General features: G+C 41.2%; 1 protein-coding gene across 4 annotated transcripts in view; it reads left to right on the top strand.

Annotated features, from left to right (window-relative positions):
- Positions 1 to 14822, top strand: part of LOC311260322 (CREB-regulated transcription coactivator 2) — a 44500-nt gene that overhangs the window by 5491 nt on the left and 24187 nt on the right. For all 4 annotated transcript variants that reach the window (XM_084358018.1, XM_084358017.1, XM_084358016.1 and 1 more), the window contains exons 2-4: positions 5498 to 5599; positions 7488 to 7604; positions 10458 to 10519. In XM_084358018.1, the coding sequence (XP_084214144.1) occupies positions 5498 to 5599; positions 7488 to 7604; positions 10458 to 10519 (281 nt within the window). The remainder of the gene's footprint in view (positions 1 to 5497; positions 5600 to 7487; positions 7605 to 10457; positions 10520 to 14822) is intronic.

Raw genomic sequence — 14822 nt, 5'->3', positions numbered from 1 at the left:
GTTCTGTCTCTTCTGGGAATTCCTTTTACCCCTGTCCTTTATACACACACACACACGCACACACACACACACACACACACACACACACACACACACACACACACACACACACACACTGCAGCAGGAGTGTGTGGGTGGTCCAATCAGCTAATAGCATCAGGGTGTGTGTGTTGGTCGCAGCAGCTTCTCCGTGTCGAAGCTGTTCAGTATTGATATGCTGCATGTCTCCGACTGAAACGTCACTTTTATTTTTCTACTCGGCAGAAACACAAATCAGAGACGCACAGTTCAGCCTCTAAACTCGGATCAGTGAAGTCTTCACATCTTTCACTGAAGTAAAAGCAGCAGCACCACAACGTAGAAATACTCTGTTACATGTAAAAGTTCTTCATTCAGAATCCTACCCAAGAAAAAGTACAAAAATATTAGCATCCAAATATCTTCAGTGAAACTACGCATCATGCAGAACGGCCCATTTCAGTATAATAAATATCATATTGTTGGGTTGATTATTGATTTATTAATGTGTTGATCACTTAAATGTTGCACCTGGTAAATGTGGAGCTCATTTACATTTATATACTGCGATCAATGAAGTGTTATTGTAATCTATAATAATGCATGAGTTCATTTGAATCTATGAGGTAACCAGTAACTTAAGGTATTAATTTGATATTTCGACTGATATGTGGTGTGTTAGTGTTATAAAGTTCACACAAAATAATAGTTAAGTACTTGAGTAAATGTCCTTAGTTACCTTCCACGACTGTTAACAACTCAGCGTCAGTGTGTCTGTAATGTAATAACATCTATGAATATAATAAAATGTAAATTTACGTACGTCCTCTAGAATTACTTGATCAGCAGCCTAACAGCTCCGTAAACTACAACCGCAATAACAAAAATTGTGATATTTTATTATGAAATTTTAAAGGGTGATAAAACATATAAAATATGATGTCAGATCTGAAAAGCTTTCGCTGATGTGCAAGCTTTCAGTGGTTTTAAACATTTTTCTTAGTGAAGTTTTCAGATGACTTGAATATTCTTAAACTCGTAGAATCGGTGAATAAAAAGACTGTTTCCTCGTCACAGAGCCGCGATAATTGGAGCTACGGGGCAGAATACAAACTTCTTGAGCCTCCGGGAGAAACAGGGACTTTCTGAGGCTTCACTGGTTTGGTTAACCAAGATTTAATTTGTGTCTGTGAAAGCTTTATTTTTATTAGACATGTCCAGACTTTTAGTTTTAAACATCTAAAGCCCTCCTCTGGTCAGTTTTTTCTTTACTGGTCAACGTTCTTTCTCAGGCAGAGAATCGGGGCGTGACGTCAAACAAACATCACCAGCATGGATTAGCGATTGCATCGATATTAGCGTGGATAAGCAGCACGAGTATTAGCAGGGATAGTGTATGAAGTGCAGGATAGTGTTTTGTGAACAGTGTGGCTCATCAACATTGTCACAAAAAGTTTAACGTTCTGTCAAACACGTCTCTGTTCTGTGTTGCAGCGATGTCTACTGGAGTTAGCATGCTAACCAGCTAGCCCCCGCCCATCCTGTCTCCTGATACCACCCTGTAACTCAGAGGTGATAGTCTGATGATAAGTCAACAAAATAAACTCACAAAATGTACATGTGGAAATGGACCACAACCGTGATGTGAAAGACTGATGAGTAGTAAATCTGCATTTACAGTTTTTAATTTTAGTCTCATATCGTTAATATCTCTAAACTGGTCCAGACATTCAGAGGCTGCTGCTGGTCGTTTGTGCAGGAATAATCCGTCATTTGCTGTTTGTCACTTTGTAAGTGTTGTGTTGCTGTATTACAGGTGCCGTCCAGCCTGCAAACAGTGGTTATTGTTCATGTTGACCCTGAGCTGAGCGTTTGTCTGAGTCATGAGAAGTCTTGTTTTCTGTTTTTCAGATAAGATATTCTTAGAAGTTGATTGAACCGTCTTTCCTCTGTGTCAGTTTGTCTAAAGCTTCTTCAAGTATCACTCGAACAAGTACAGATCTTTGTTAAACATCTTTAATTAGATTATGAGTGAGTAGTGAAAATAAAACTAGTACGTTCTTTCTCCTTTAAAGAAACAGTTCACCCAAAATGTAAATGTAAACTCTCCCTCCATGCTGATGGAAAGTCAGCTGAAGTCTCGTAGTCCACAGAACATTTCTGGAGCTTCACAGTAAAACAGCGTTGCAGCATTCTGCTAAACAACTGAAGTATCTGGGGAAAAACAGCCAGATAATAAACATAAAGTGGCTCCATACAGCTTGTCTGTTGTAATCCAAGTCTTCAGAAGCCCCGAGATCCCAAACCAATTTTAAATAGACGTTATTTAAACCGTACACGAGCTCATGGATCCACATCAGACAGGGTGCAAGATTTCGGCTGTAAAAAGGGTGTAAATCATGGGGTTTTTTTAGGATCTGATCTGGAGACGTGGATTACATCAGATGAGCTGCATGGAGCCACTTTAAGTCTCCAGCTGTTTTGTTGTGAAGCCCCAGAAATGTTTTGTGGACTACGAAACTTCACCCGAGTAGATAACGAATACATTTTTATTTCATTTTTGGGTGCACGGCTCCTTTAAACTCCATCAGCTGTTAAATGTTGTTCATTACAGTGTGAACGAGAGCAGCCGTTAGTGACGACGATGACAGAGCTGTTCGGTAAATGACTCGGCTCCTGTGATTTGTCACCGTCCTCTGTCACATCGAAGCTCTGAGTCGGCACTTTGTGACTTCTGCAGAGTAACTGTACAGCGAGAGAATGATTAAAACCTCAACCTGTCTCCGTCTGAAGCTCATCACTCATCCACCAGAACAACTCTCCTCTCTGGACAATAATTAGTCCACTGCAGCATTTTTCGACTCAGCCTCACTGAGGCTGTTATGATAGGTGCTACATTAACATTGGCACTGAAACGGCTGCGACACAAAGCTGTTAATCAGAATTTATTGAGTGGGTAAAGGTTTAGTAATGCTCGCCAGTGCTTTTAACAGTGTTAAGTGTTTTGCAAAGATCCAAGGACATAAAGAGAAAGAGGACAAGGACAGGAGAGAGTGGAGATTAAATGAGTTCATCTCACTTTCCAAGAAACTGGGCCAGGGCCTCTGTGTGTGTGTGTGTGTGTGTGTGTCTGTGTGTGTATGTATGTGTGTGTGTCTGTGTGTGTGTGTCCACGTGCTGTAAAGATATACTTATATTTATAGGTTTGCAAACCTCAACATTTTCTCTCATGTTTTATTTCGTCCATCAGGACTCCAGACTAACTTTTTTACACTCGTAGCACTGTTGCTCCCGACTGACGTCGCCTAAACCAACCAGCGGCGCAACACATCGTTTTTCCAGTTTAACCAATCTACTGATCCTTCCTATACTGTTTTACTTTGTTTATATGTTAGTTCTCTCTCTCTCCATTCACTACTGTACAAAGTTTTTCTAAAATACGGCCCCGTGGGCTCCACTAGAAGGGGCTCGACTTCGGCTTCGGTCGCACCGTCTTCAGAAGCGGTCGCGGTCTTGAGCCCTGTCAGCTGTTCTGATGTTGGTGACTTGTGAACTGAAGCTGCTGATCTAACAGCTGAGACTGAGAAAAGTGAATGATTGCCAAAGAATCATTTTACATGCAGCTATGCCAGAGGTGACAGAGGTGCATGCTGGGATTTTTTTTCTGTCAAGGACGAGGCAGGCCAAACAGTGAGGTCAGGACAACTCGCCTTCCAGTGGACGCAGTGTTTAGAGACCATCAGGTTTTGGTGTCCTCTCTCATGTAAAGTAAAACCAAGACAGGAAGTGTTTGGGGTGCCTGAGTGATCCGTCGATACAGCTGGTTCCAGTTTATCACAGAGTCGTAATATATGTTGGCAAGTCTGTGACTATGTTGTCGGCTGATAGCAGTGTGTGTTCGCGTTAAAAAGCAAATAATAAAAAACTTCATTTGTGAAACAAATGAGATGAAAAACAAAAACATCAGAAGGGTCGAACACAGGAACGAAATGAAGTTAGAAGTGTAACGTGTAAAGAGCTGGAAGATAAAGTCCAGCAAAGTATTGAATATTCATAGACATGTTTCTGTGAAGGAAAGTTTTAAGAAGGGATTGAAACGATGATGTAGTCTGTGATCGTCTGTGAGTGTTTCACAGTCTGGAGCTCGAACAGCCAAGACTCAGTCACCTTCAGTCACAAGCTGGGATCCAACCAGTAAAGCTGCATCCACTGATGCAGAACGCCTGGGCCCGTAGGAATCCAATAAATCCTTTATATAACTTGGAGCTCGGCCATTTAACACTTTAAAAGTGGTCAATAAAATGTTAAAATCAATAGGGAATTAAACGGACCGCCAGTGAGAGTCGGCTTACACAGTAGGAAGTAATGTGTTCGTGTGTCTGAGACAGCGTTCTGCACCAGTTGGAGTCGGTGGGCCGAGCTCTGACTGATACCAGCAGTGTCTCAATCAAGATAAAGTGCTGAAGGGCTGCAGAGATGTGCTGACCTACAAATCTTGTTCTCCGGATTTAGATGTTTGTTTGTTTGAGGTCTTCAGGATGTTAAAGTCCAGTCTTACCTGTGTTTGTCTCCTTGTTCCTCCTGTTGAATATTTGATCCTCACTGTGTGGAACGATGTCTGTGCAGAGTTTGACACTAAAAGGTTGTTTTCATTGCTCAAGTTGTAATTTTTTAAATTGTAAATCATGCCTATGAGCGTGATTTATGACATCACAACTAGTTTGAAAGCCAATCCTGGTCCAGTATTCAGCAAACACAAGTGTGATGCGGGATCTTGAAGCCTCGATTGCACAAACACTGAGAATGGACTTTACAGTGAAAAGGAGACAACCTGTCTAGCAGGGTCGAGCGACGTCTGTCAAATGGGCATTTGACGATGTCTACAGTGAAACATCGTGATGGACTTTGAGGCAGCGTGTCCCCTCTGTGTTGTTGTAAGGCAGCAGCTGCATATTAACTCATTAACTAACTCAAACTACCTCCCGTTACCATCGACATACATCCCTGTGCCAAGTTTAAAAGTGCCCTCTTCTCCGCCCCACATGTCCGTACCTTAGCTTCGTTCAGCCTCATATGCATAAAACAACGTTGGCCGACTAGCCAAGAAAGCTAAGCTAAGAAAACTGTGTATAAAAATGGCATGACTGAGAGAAACGGCGGCCCACGGGGAAAGAAACACTGCTGCCACGGGACATGGAGACATTATGTTAGTGCACTGAGCAGCAATATGCTTCTTTTAATTTCTTCTCCCCACATATGACAAACAACAACAACTCTCGCCCTACGGCAACTCTGAGGGGACACGCCACTTAACTGTGCTCTCTGATGAGGAGCCTTTTAAATCACACTGTTACGGTGGTCAGGGATTAGTAGTCGTGCGTCACACAGTAACAATATCGTGTACACCTCAGATTCTGTTGTTCATCCTGGTCACGTGCTGATTGATAACGTGTTTCTTCTTCTCTTTGTCCTTTTTCAGCTTCAGGCCCAGAAGCTCCGTCTTGCGAGGAGTCAGGGTCCGTACTACAGCGGCTCGCTGCCCAACGTCAACCAGATCGGCAGGAACCCTCAGGACTTCCAGGTGACTGACGACCACCGTGCTCTCGCTTCTGATGTCACTGCCATCATCTCTTGTTCTGCATTTCTTTTAATTAAAGGAATTATGATTTAAAGTTCGCCCAATAATGTAAATCCACTCATCATCTCCTCCTCCATGCTGATGGAAAGTCAGGTGAAGTTTGGTAGTCCACAAAACATTTCTGGAGATCGACAGCAAAAACAGCGTTTCAGCATTCTTGTACCGTTAGTCACACCCCTGTCGAGGGTGTGACTAACATCTTCTCAGATCACTTTATGAACTCGGGGCTTCTGGAGACTTGGATTATGTTGTCATATGTTTTTTTTGGATGTTTTTCCGTTTTAAAACAAGTCCCCAGCTGCTTCAATTGTTTAGCATAATGCTGCAACGCTGTTTTACTGTGAAGCTCCAGAAATGTTTTGTGGACTACGAGACTTCACCTGCCCTGATTTTACTGCTACTGCTTCCACCATCAGGGCGTCTGCAGGTCCTTAAGAAATTGTAAAATGTGTTATTTCAGTTTTTATTTATATTAGGCCTTAAAAGTCAGTGGAGTTTGTGTGGTTTTAATCGGCACGAACATTTTATCAAATTTAATTTCTCCGTCTTTTGATTTGTTTCTTTAAACCTACCACTGAACCAAAATCTGCCTTTTTTTATTTTTATGCTGAGACGAACCTGTTGGTAAAATGTAGATTAACCTAACTCACTCTAAAGATGCTTTCAGAGGACAGAAGCAGTTGCTGTGAGCGTGATTTGAACATGTGGAGCTCCTGTAGCGTTTCAGGACACTTTCTGCTGTGTCACCACAACCTGCAGCCTTCAGCTCCTCACCTCTGAGTCATCAGTGTTTCCCATCAGCTCTGCCGAGTCAAACTCATTCAGTTAATGGAAGTTTTTCATCAATATCATCGTGTTTCCCTTCTGCTCCTCTGCTGAATCTCACCCTTGATTTGTAGCCGTCCTCTTCCTCCTCCTCCTCCTCCTCCTACCCCCGTCTCTGCGGTCAGACCACGACTAAATTAATTTGGCTGCAGGTAGCGTGATGCTTGTGATGCTTATGGTTCTTGGCTTCACTGGGAATTCGGAGGAATTTGGGAAGTTGAAGGCTACAACTAGGGCTGCAACTAATGATTATATTCATTGTTGGTTAACCTGTTAATTATTTTCTAGATTAATTGTTTGGCTGTTTGGTTTATAATGTGTCAGAAACATTTAAGGAATCAGAGAATTTTGACTTTAAAAGAAGTTACTCAAACCACTTAATCGATTATTTTAATAGTTGGCGAGTCATTTAACAATTGACAACTAATCAGTGAATTGTTGCAGCTCTAGTTTTGATGTAAATCACGTTTCTTCCAGGTTTTCACATTAGTTTGTGAAGCAACCTTGTAAAAACAAGAACAAGTAGAAATTGGAGGTCCTGATCGATGGACTGTTTCTGCCGAATTTCAACCGAAAAAGGGACATTCAGTAAAAACAGCTCTCCGGTCGATGAGAAGGCCGTAACACTCAAAATTAAACCTGGTGTGACGTCCACTCTGCAGCTCACGTCTGAAATAAGAGCTGCTGTAAAGGACGAAACATAAACTCCACCAGCAGCAGTTCTGTTTTATTACTTCTCTGAACACCCAAGAATTCAAATAGTTACCAATTATACCAGTTTGTGAAAACACCTTAAACAAACCATGTCATTATTTTGAAAACTTGAATAAAAGTCAGCCACAGTAAAAAGCTTGTTATGTAACCAACAGGAGGTATTTCTTGAAAGGATAAGAAAGTTGTTAATTGAATTTCTCTTTTTTGGTGTTGCTGTTTCCTGTTTTGGATTTGTTTAATAAATGTACATAATAAACCTTCGGCCTCTGTTCCTCTCTCCTCTCTCTTTTAGGGCTCCTTTCCATCCACTCTGGAGTCCAACCGGTCTACAAGGCATCACGGTCTGGTGGAGCGAGTCCAGAGGGACCGCCGTTTCATCTCGCCGGTCCGACCTTACCGCAACCGACAAGTATCCTTCAAGTTTAAATCTACAGGCTGTTAAAGGATGAGACTAAAGTTTAAGTTATGTTTTTATTTTTGCCAAGAAATCTCACAAAAAGACCCAAACAAACAACATGATAGTCCGTCTGTCAGGACTGACTGACTTCCTGTTTGTTGCCCACTGGTTCCTTCTGACACCTCACAAATATTATCAGTTATCAGTTATTTCCTAAAACAGTTGCTCACTGTAGTTTTAGTGCGTTTGTCTGGGACTATTTCCAGCGGCGGATTAATCCACATTTGGTGCTCCAGTGAGTATTTGTGTGTGTGGGATTGAGTCAAAATAGTGTGTGTGTTCATGGTGTGAAGGAACAACAGTGTGGCTCATTGATGTGTTTTTACTGGAGCTCACAGAGGAAGAAGATAAATCAGGCTGCGATGCACACAATGCATTCACTGTTGGTTTGAGTCTGTGCGTGAGTTTGTAGAGAAGAAGAAAACTATTGAGTAGCATTAAACAGATCCTTTATTTAAGATCAATACACTTTGATTGGAAATAGATTTCCACCTCAAACAACTGGGAGCTTTAACAGCTCAACAGCTTGAGTGTAAGTTGTGCTTCAATCTGTGAATTCCCCGACTGTCGAACAATTCACTGCTGTGAAGCTTCATGCAGAAATATGATGTGATCTCACGTGAGGTTTGCTTTATGTCATCTCGTCAGTTATCAGCTTTTAGGTCACGGCAGCGACACAGCTCGCTTTTATTCAAAAGATCCTCTGCAGGCTGAACATCGATCTTGACTCGACTTATTTCCTGTTTTAAAATGATAGTGAGGAGGCAGCAGCCCAGTCAGTGATGTTTATCACTGAGTGGAAGGGTTTTCATGCATTTAAGGAACTGAAATTGAAAGTTGTTGTTTCTGTTGATTTCTTTTTCTTTAAGTTGTTTTTCAGTCAGTTTTCTGAAGCTGTCAAATTATTAGCGGTTAGTCAAAGACCTGTGAACCTGCAGTTGTAGAGAACTTAGCTTTGATATCAACATTTTAGACGATAACCTGATGAAGGTCCTTGTACCAAAACATTGTAATTAAAACTCATTGCTGATTGCAAGTGAGATGCACAGCGTGCAGGAGTTTTGTCCTGATTCCTGTGCGCTAAAATAATAACTTCATGGAGAGTGTAATAATTAAAGATTACCTCAAGCTCCTTAATCTGCACTATGATCTCTAAAAAAAAAATGTAATTATTAATATTGGTGCTTATTGACAAACATAAACACAGACATCGATGTTTCTGTTACAGGCCAGTATCAGCCAGTCGATATGTCGGTCGGGCTCTACTTTACTTACAGATACATTTTGAGTGTGCGCTTCTTTCTCTGCTGCCTAGAAATACATGTTCCCAACACATTTTGAGGAAAGACTGCCTGAAACAAAATTTGAGCTCTGCACACCAGGTGATACCAGTGTACTTTTCAGGGGTTGGGAGCCGTGTGTGATTGAACAACTCCAACAAACACAACCACAAAAACCAACATTTAACTGCTGCATCTGTGTGGAGCAGGACAACTAACCTTCAAAACGAACGTCAGACATTCAGAGGGAGCTGAGTCCAAGTCAAAAGATGGATAAATGATCACAATGCTGCAGCTGTGAAGCTGTTTGATGAGCTGGAAGCTTTTTAGTCCAGGTTTACTTCCTGTCAGCTGGTTTGTGCTGACGCAATTGAATTTTGTGGGTCAGCTGACATTGTGAGATGGGTCCTGTCTAATTATCAGATTTTTGTGGTCTTGGCATGAATTGGACCGCTGTGTAAAATCTAGCTGGAAGGCCATTCATAGTTTTAGTTTGACGCTTATCTGGCCTCTTCTGTGAGCAAATTAAAATAAGGAAAAAATAGAAACGGTCTCGTTTTCATTGCACGATAGAAAAAAATGGAAAAATTATCTGTTTAAATAAAGTGGTGGTTGGTGGCTCTTCCCTCCTCACCCTCACTATTCAAAGTGTCGTTTGCCTCCCTACTGTAATCCTTAATTAATATGGAAACAGACATACAAGTTGTGGAGCGCTGTGTAGAGATCTCCTGTCCACAGACTAGGACACAAAATGTTTCCCACCTGGAAGTGGTGGGTGTCATAGTGCCTGGTATTGATTTTGTTGGACTGACCTGATGTTGTTGTTTCTTTTTGCTGTTGTTTTTTGTACACTGTAAATATTCAAGAAAATCTAACTGTAAAAAAAATACATAAAAGAGAAACTATCTTGTTTTAAACAACCATTATGTCCAACCGAGTATAGATTTAAGTTTATAAGGTGCCTTCAAGTGCACATAAATGACACCAAGAAGACTTGAATTGGAAATAAGATTCTTTAAACCTAGCTCTATCGCCAAAATGCTGTGGAAATGCATGTGAGAACCCTGTCTCAAAGCCTCACTGAATATCAGGTTATAAGGTCCTGCCGTGGAAAAGGGGTTCAGGAGGCTCTGCGAGTGTGACTCACAGACATCAGTGGTCTTCATGCATGCGTCTATGCAAAGTCAACATATAAAGGAAGTGAAAGCCTGAAATCATCCTTGTGCATCAAACACCCAGTCTGTTGAGTAGAAAGTGTGAATGTGTGGAGCTGAGTGTGAAACTGTGCAGTCAGTGCTGAAAACTGTTCTCGGTCAGGGTGGTTTAAGTTTTTTCCTTTTTATAAGTTTGTCATCTGATGGCCGGACAGAGAAGTTCTCGGATTTTTCACTAGAATTCAGTGAAGAAAGTGAAAATGTGTAAAAATAAAAAAATAGGAAGTTTGAATCATAATGAAAGTAATAGAAACAAAGTGCAGAAGATCATCTGTAGTTCATGTTGTTTCCTTAACCAGTCGTCTCCTCAGGTGGACAGCTCGCCATATAACTCCGCCTATCTGTCCCCGCCTCCTGACCCCAGCTGGAGAAGGTACTGTCTCCCCCCTCCTCCCTGTCTGTCTGTCTGTCTGTCTGTCTGTCTCCATGGAGACGTGGCTGTCAGCGGAGATGGCTGTTTGTTATTTCTGAAGCATCTTGTTGAGTCTTCTCTGCTTCCACTGCTCTGAAATCTTTCTGAAGCTTCGTCACACCTCAGATGGTTCAGGAGGTGAAAGTGACACAAAACTAAAAACAGGGATTTATAAGTACAGGACAGAAGTGTGAAAAAACGATGACAAAATCATTTCAGTGGTATCTGCAGGTCCTCTAAAATCAATTAAAGAAATCATTTTAAATGTCTACAGATCAGTCTCACCCTCATGCACCTGAAGTATCAGGGGACTTGTTGTAAGACGTCAAAAACAACAGCAACAAAAACCAGCTTGTTCGGTGGGTTCGGGGTTTGGGTTACCCTCGGCACGCTGTCGTGCGTGAGCACCCACTTCAGACGAGGTTTAGCAGCTACAGTGAAGATTTCAACTTAAAAATTGGTGTAAATACCATCTATTCAAACCAATTTGGGATCTTGGGACGAGCTGGTTGGAGCCATTTTATTTATTTATTTATTTATTTATTCCTGTTTTAAATCAAGTCTCCAGCTGCTTCAGTTGTTTAGCAGAATGCTGCAACGCTGTTTTACTGTGAAGCTCCAGAAATGTTCTGTGGACCACGAGACTTCCCCTGACTTTACATCAGCATGGAGGGAGGAGGTAATGACTGAAATGACATTTTTGGAGGCGGCTTTTTTCTCTTTTTAGAAAGAAGTATCAAAAATTAGAAGTTGCAGAGAGAGAGAAAAAAGGAAGGACTTTAGAGATGAGGTGCAGCCTTTAGTTCATCCCCCCTCCCCCTCCTGCTGAAGCGTCCTTGAGCAAACCATTGAACCCCCACCTCAGGGCTGCTCTCACTCTCTGGCCTCTGACTGAAAATTATAATCACACGAGGTGACACTGAAGCTTCACAAAGGTTTACATGGATCCGACTGAGGCTGCCGCTTCGGTTCATTTCCCTCTGCAGCACTAACACTAACCTCTAGACAACTAACAGGAAACAGAGTTGATTTTAGCCGGCGTCTCTCCAACTGAGTCGGTTTTGAAGAGCTCTCAGTTCTTTCTCTTAGCCCTTCCTTCTTCTGGGAATCTGCTTTTTTTTTCTATTCTTTTTGGCCTTTTCTTCTGTTTTCTGCAGCTTTCCGGTCGTTTAATTTTGCCCGCCTGCCTGCGTTCTTTCTGGTTCTCTTCTAACAAGACAACAATTACCCTTCAGAGAGAGACTGGCCTCGGTCCACAGTCACAGAAGGTCCACTGCACATCACAGCACACACTGAAACACTCACACACACAACTGCGCATTAGACTGGCAAATGACCTCCAGCCCCGTCCTGAAGTCTGACAAGAAAAGACTGTTTAGGTTCAAACTCCTCCAGCGATTGGAGTCTTTCTAAACATGAAGTTTTCTTGTGAAACAGTCGTAGTTGTTCCAGACTGATCCCACCTGCGCTTTGTCTTCAGCCGCCTGAGAGGAGAAACTCAATTATTTGTCATGTTTTGGCTCGTTTAGGCTCAAACTGCCTACTTTCAGGAGACGCAGAGTTTGTAGACAAAAAGCCAGAAGGAGAGTGTTTATTCAACAGAAATCTGGTCACCGCTCGTCCTGCCAGGTTGGAGGTTTTGGTCAAAACAAAACTTGAGTCCAGTTCTTGTAGCTGCAGCTGAGCAGCCTGTGTTCTTCTGTGGTGCTCATGCCAGCTAAAGGATAGAAGTCTGGAGTTACTCCATATTATTTTATAATACTGTATTTATATTCCAACTCCCTGTTTAAACTTCTATTAAATTAATGGGACCTTGCAAAATCCAACAGATGTTCTCCAAATACTTTTTAAGTTATGAATTTCTGAAGTTTGGCCCTCCGAGCTAAATTTCAGCACTTCAGTGATTCTCTGTATGTTTATTCTGAACCTCACCAATCACTTATTTTTCACTGGATTGAGTTGAAATTTGTCCTGAACATCACAGAGACACCAAGCAAGTAAGTAACTAAGTAAACTTGGCAACATGTAATCATTTAAATAGTTGTTGCTGGATGTTTACAGTAATCAAATTAATAACAGGAAGTCATTTTTTACCAGAACGAAGAATCTTGTCATTTTCAAAATTTTCACTTTCACTATCAGTCTGATGCCTGCTGAGTGTGTTTTTCATTGGGTTTCTGGAAATGTGCAAGTTAAAGCTTGTGATGGTTTGATTAGTTGCATCTCTCAACACTTTCTTACATTGACCAATACATCTGGTAAACATTGAGGATGTGTTGAGCATTAACAGCAAATTAAAGAAGAATTAAAACGAATAAAGATTTGATCAGATATCGTCATAAAACAAAGGGAATTATTACAACAGCCTGTCAAATAAAAGGCTGAAGCTCTTTGTGCTGGGAGTCAACAAAGGTCCCACTACGGGGATTTACAGTAGAGCTAATTAAGATTATGAAGGCTTCTCAAACTGTTTTTACACATTGATTTGCTAAATGTGACCCGTGCAGGAGAAGTTATTTTCAGCTGCGTCACTGCTTACAGCACAGTGAGACTTCTGTCCTTTTAATAACAGTTAAATCAGGTTCAATTCGTTCTGTGTTGTGGAGATCAGTTCTTCCATCTCTGCTACGAGCACGCTCGAATAGGGTTGCAGCAGATTACTGTTTTCAAGGTGCACATGCACAATCTGTGGTATGAAAACTGATGGTTATTATACCTTGTACATTTACTTATCTGCATTATTGAATTCTGCCATATAAGCATTTTGTTTTCATTCCTTTATGGGTTATTTTAACTGAAAATAGGAATAATAATGATATTTGTGTGCTGTGATGCCATGATATTTTCTGAGATGGTTATCATAAGGTGAAAATCTCACTAGACTCCAGCGACAGCTGTGACTTCTGCACTGTGAAGAATTTTTTATCTTTTATCTCACAATTGACTGAATATCTTCGGGTTTTGGACCGTGATCAGACAGAACGCAACATTTAAAGACATCAAATTAGACTTTGTGGAATTTTTTGACTGTTTTTTATAGAATAAACAAAAATTGATTAATTTATAGGTTAATCACTGATTCGCTTCAGTAAATGAAGTTCTCTCTTTTTTGTGGTTCAACCTCAACTTCAGTTTCTGTAAAGTGCACATCACCTAGAGAGTCTCTGTACACTCTACAAGTAAAACAGCAAAACACATTATAACATGATAAGAAACTACATAAAATGACATGAAAAAACACACACACATTCATAAGCACAGGTGATGGTGTTAACGAGACAACATGGTTGAGGCAGTAATTTAAAAACGAGGAACATACAGTGAATCCATAACAGGACTGATGATGAGAACAGTCAGTGATTTGAGTTCCCAGCTGGTGAAGTCAGTAAAGCTCATGATGAACAGAAGATGGACGTGTTTTCAGTCTGGATTTTAAATGTTAACGGAGCTTGCCTCCAGGATGTGTAGTCGTGGGTTATTTCAGAGAATTGGAGCTCTGTGGGCGACGGCTCTACCACCAAAAGAGGTTTTATTTGAATCAGGGAACAGTTAAATATCCACCATTAAGGGAAGAGAAAGGACGTGATGGAGCGTAAGGCTGGAGGTATGTGAGGGAGCCAGTCCATTTGAGGCTTTATTGGTTAGGAGGAGGATTTTGAAAGTGTCAGTGTTGTGTGAGGACTGGCTGCCATGATTTGGATCAATTGGAGATGTTTTGTTGGTGTTTTAGGCAGACCAAAGAAAAGTGCACGACAGTAAAATATTCTAGAGGTTATGAAGGACTCTACGAGGATATCGGCATCTGATTTTGATAAATTGGGGCGTTTTGGGACTATTTTACAGAAGTAGAAGAAGGCAGTTTGTGTTATATGCTTCATGTGTGGTTTGAATGAAAGAGACTGGATGGGTCTGAGAAAAGTGTTCATGGAAACATTTGTAAAGAGTGAGCTGAATCTGTCTGCACCAACAAGCAACATTTCAGTCTTGTAAGCATTCACAGTGATGGACTTCTGACGAACATGACTGGTTTAACCAGCTGGAGGAATCATTGGCTGCTACAGGAAGATATATTTGTGTGTCATCAGCGTAGCAATGGTACATTATGTTGTTTTTTGAAAATGTGACCCAAGGGCAGGATATACACAGAACAGGAGAGGACCCAGTAATGATCCCTGTTGAACACTGAATCATATTATAATAATACACTTGAGACCAATAAGATTGTTAGTTTTGTTTTGGACAGTCATGATGTTGCATACTATCA

The sequence above is a fragment of the Pagrus pagrus genome (genome assembly GCF_965226575.1).
Source record: "Pagrus pagrus genome assembly, chromosome: 7".
NCBI classification, from domain to species: domain Eukaryota; kingdom Metazoa; phylum Chordata; class Actinopteri; order Spariformes; family Sparidae; genus Pagrus; species Pagrus pagrus.
This window is presented reverse-complemented; position numbering and strand designations above follow the sequence as displayed.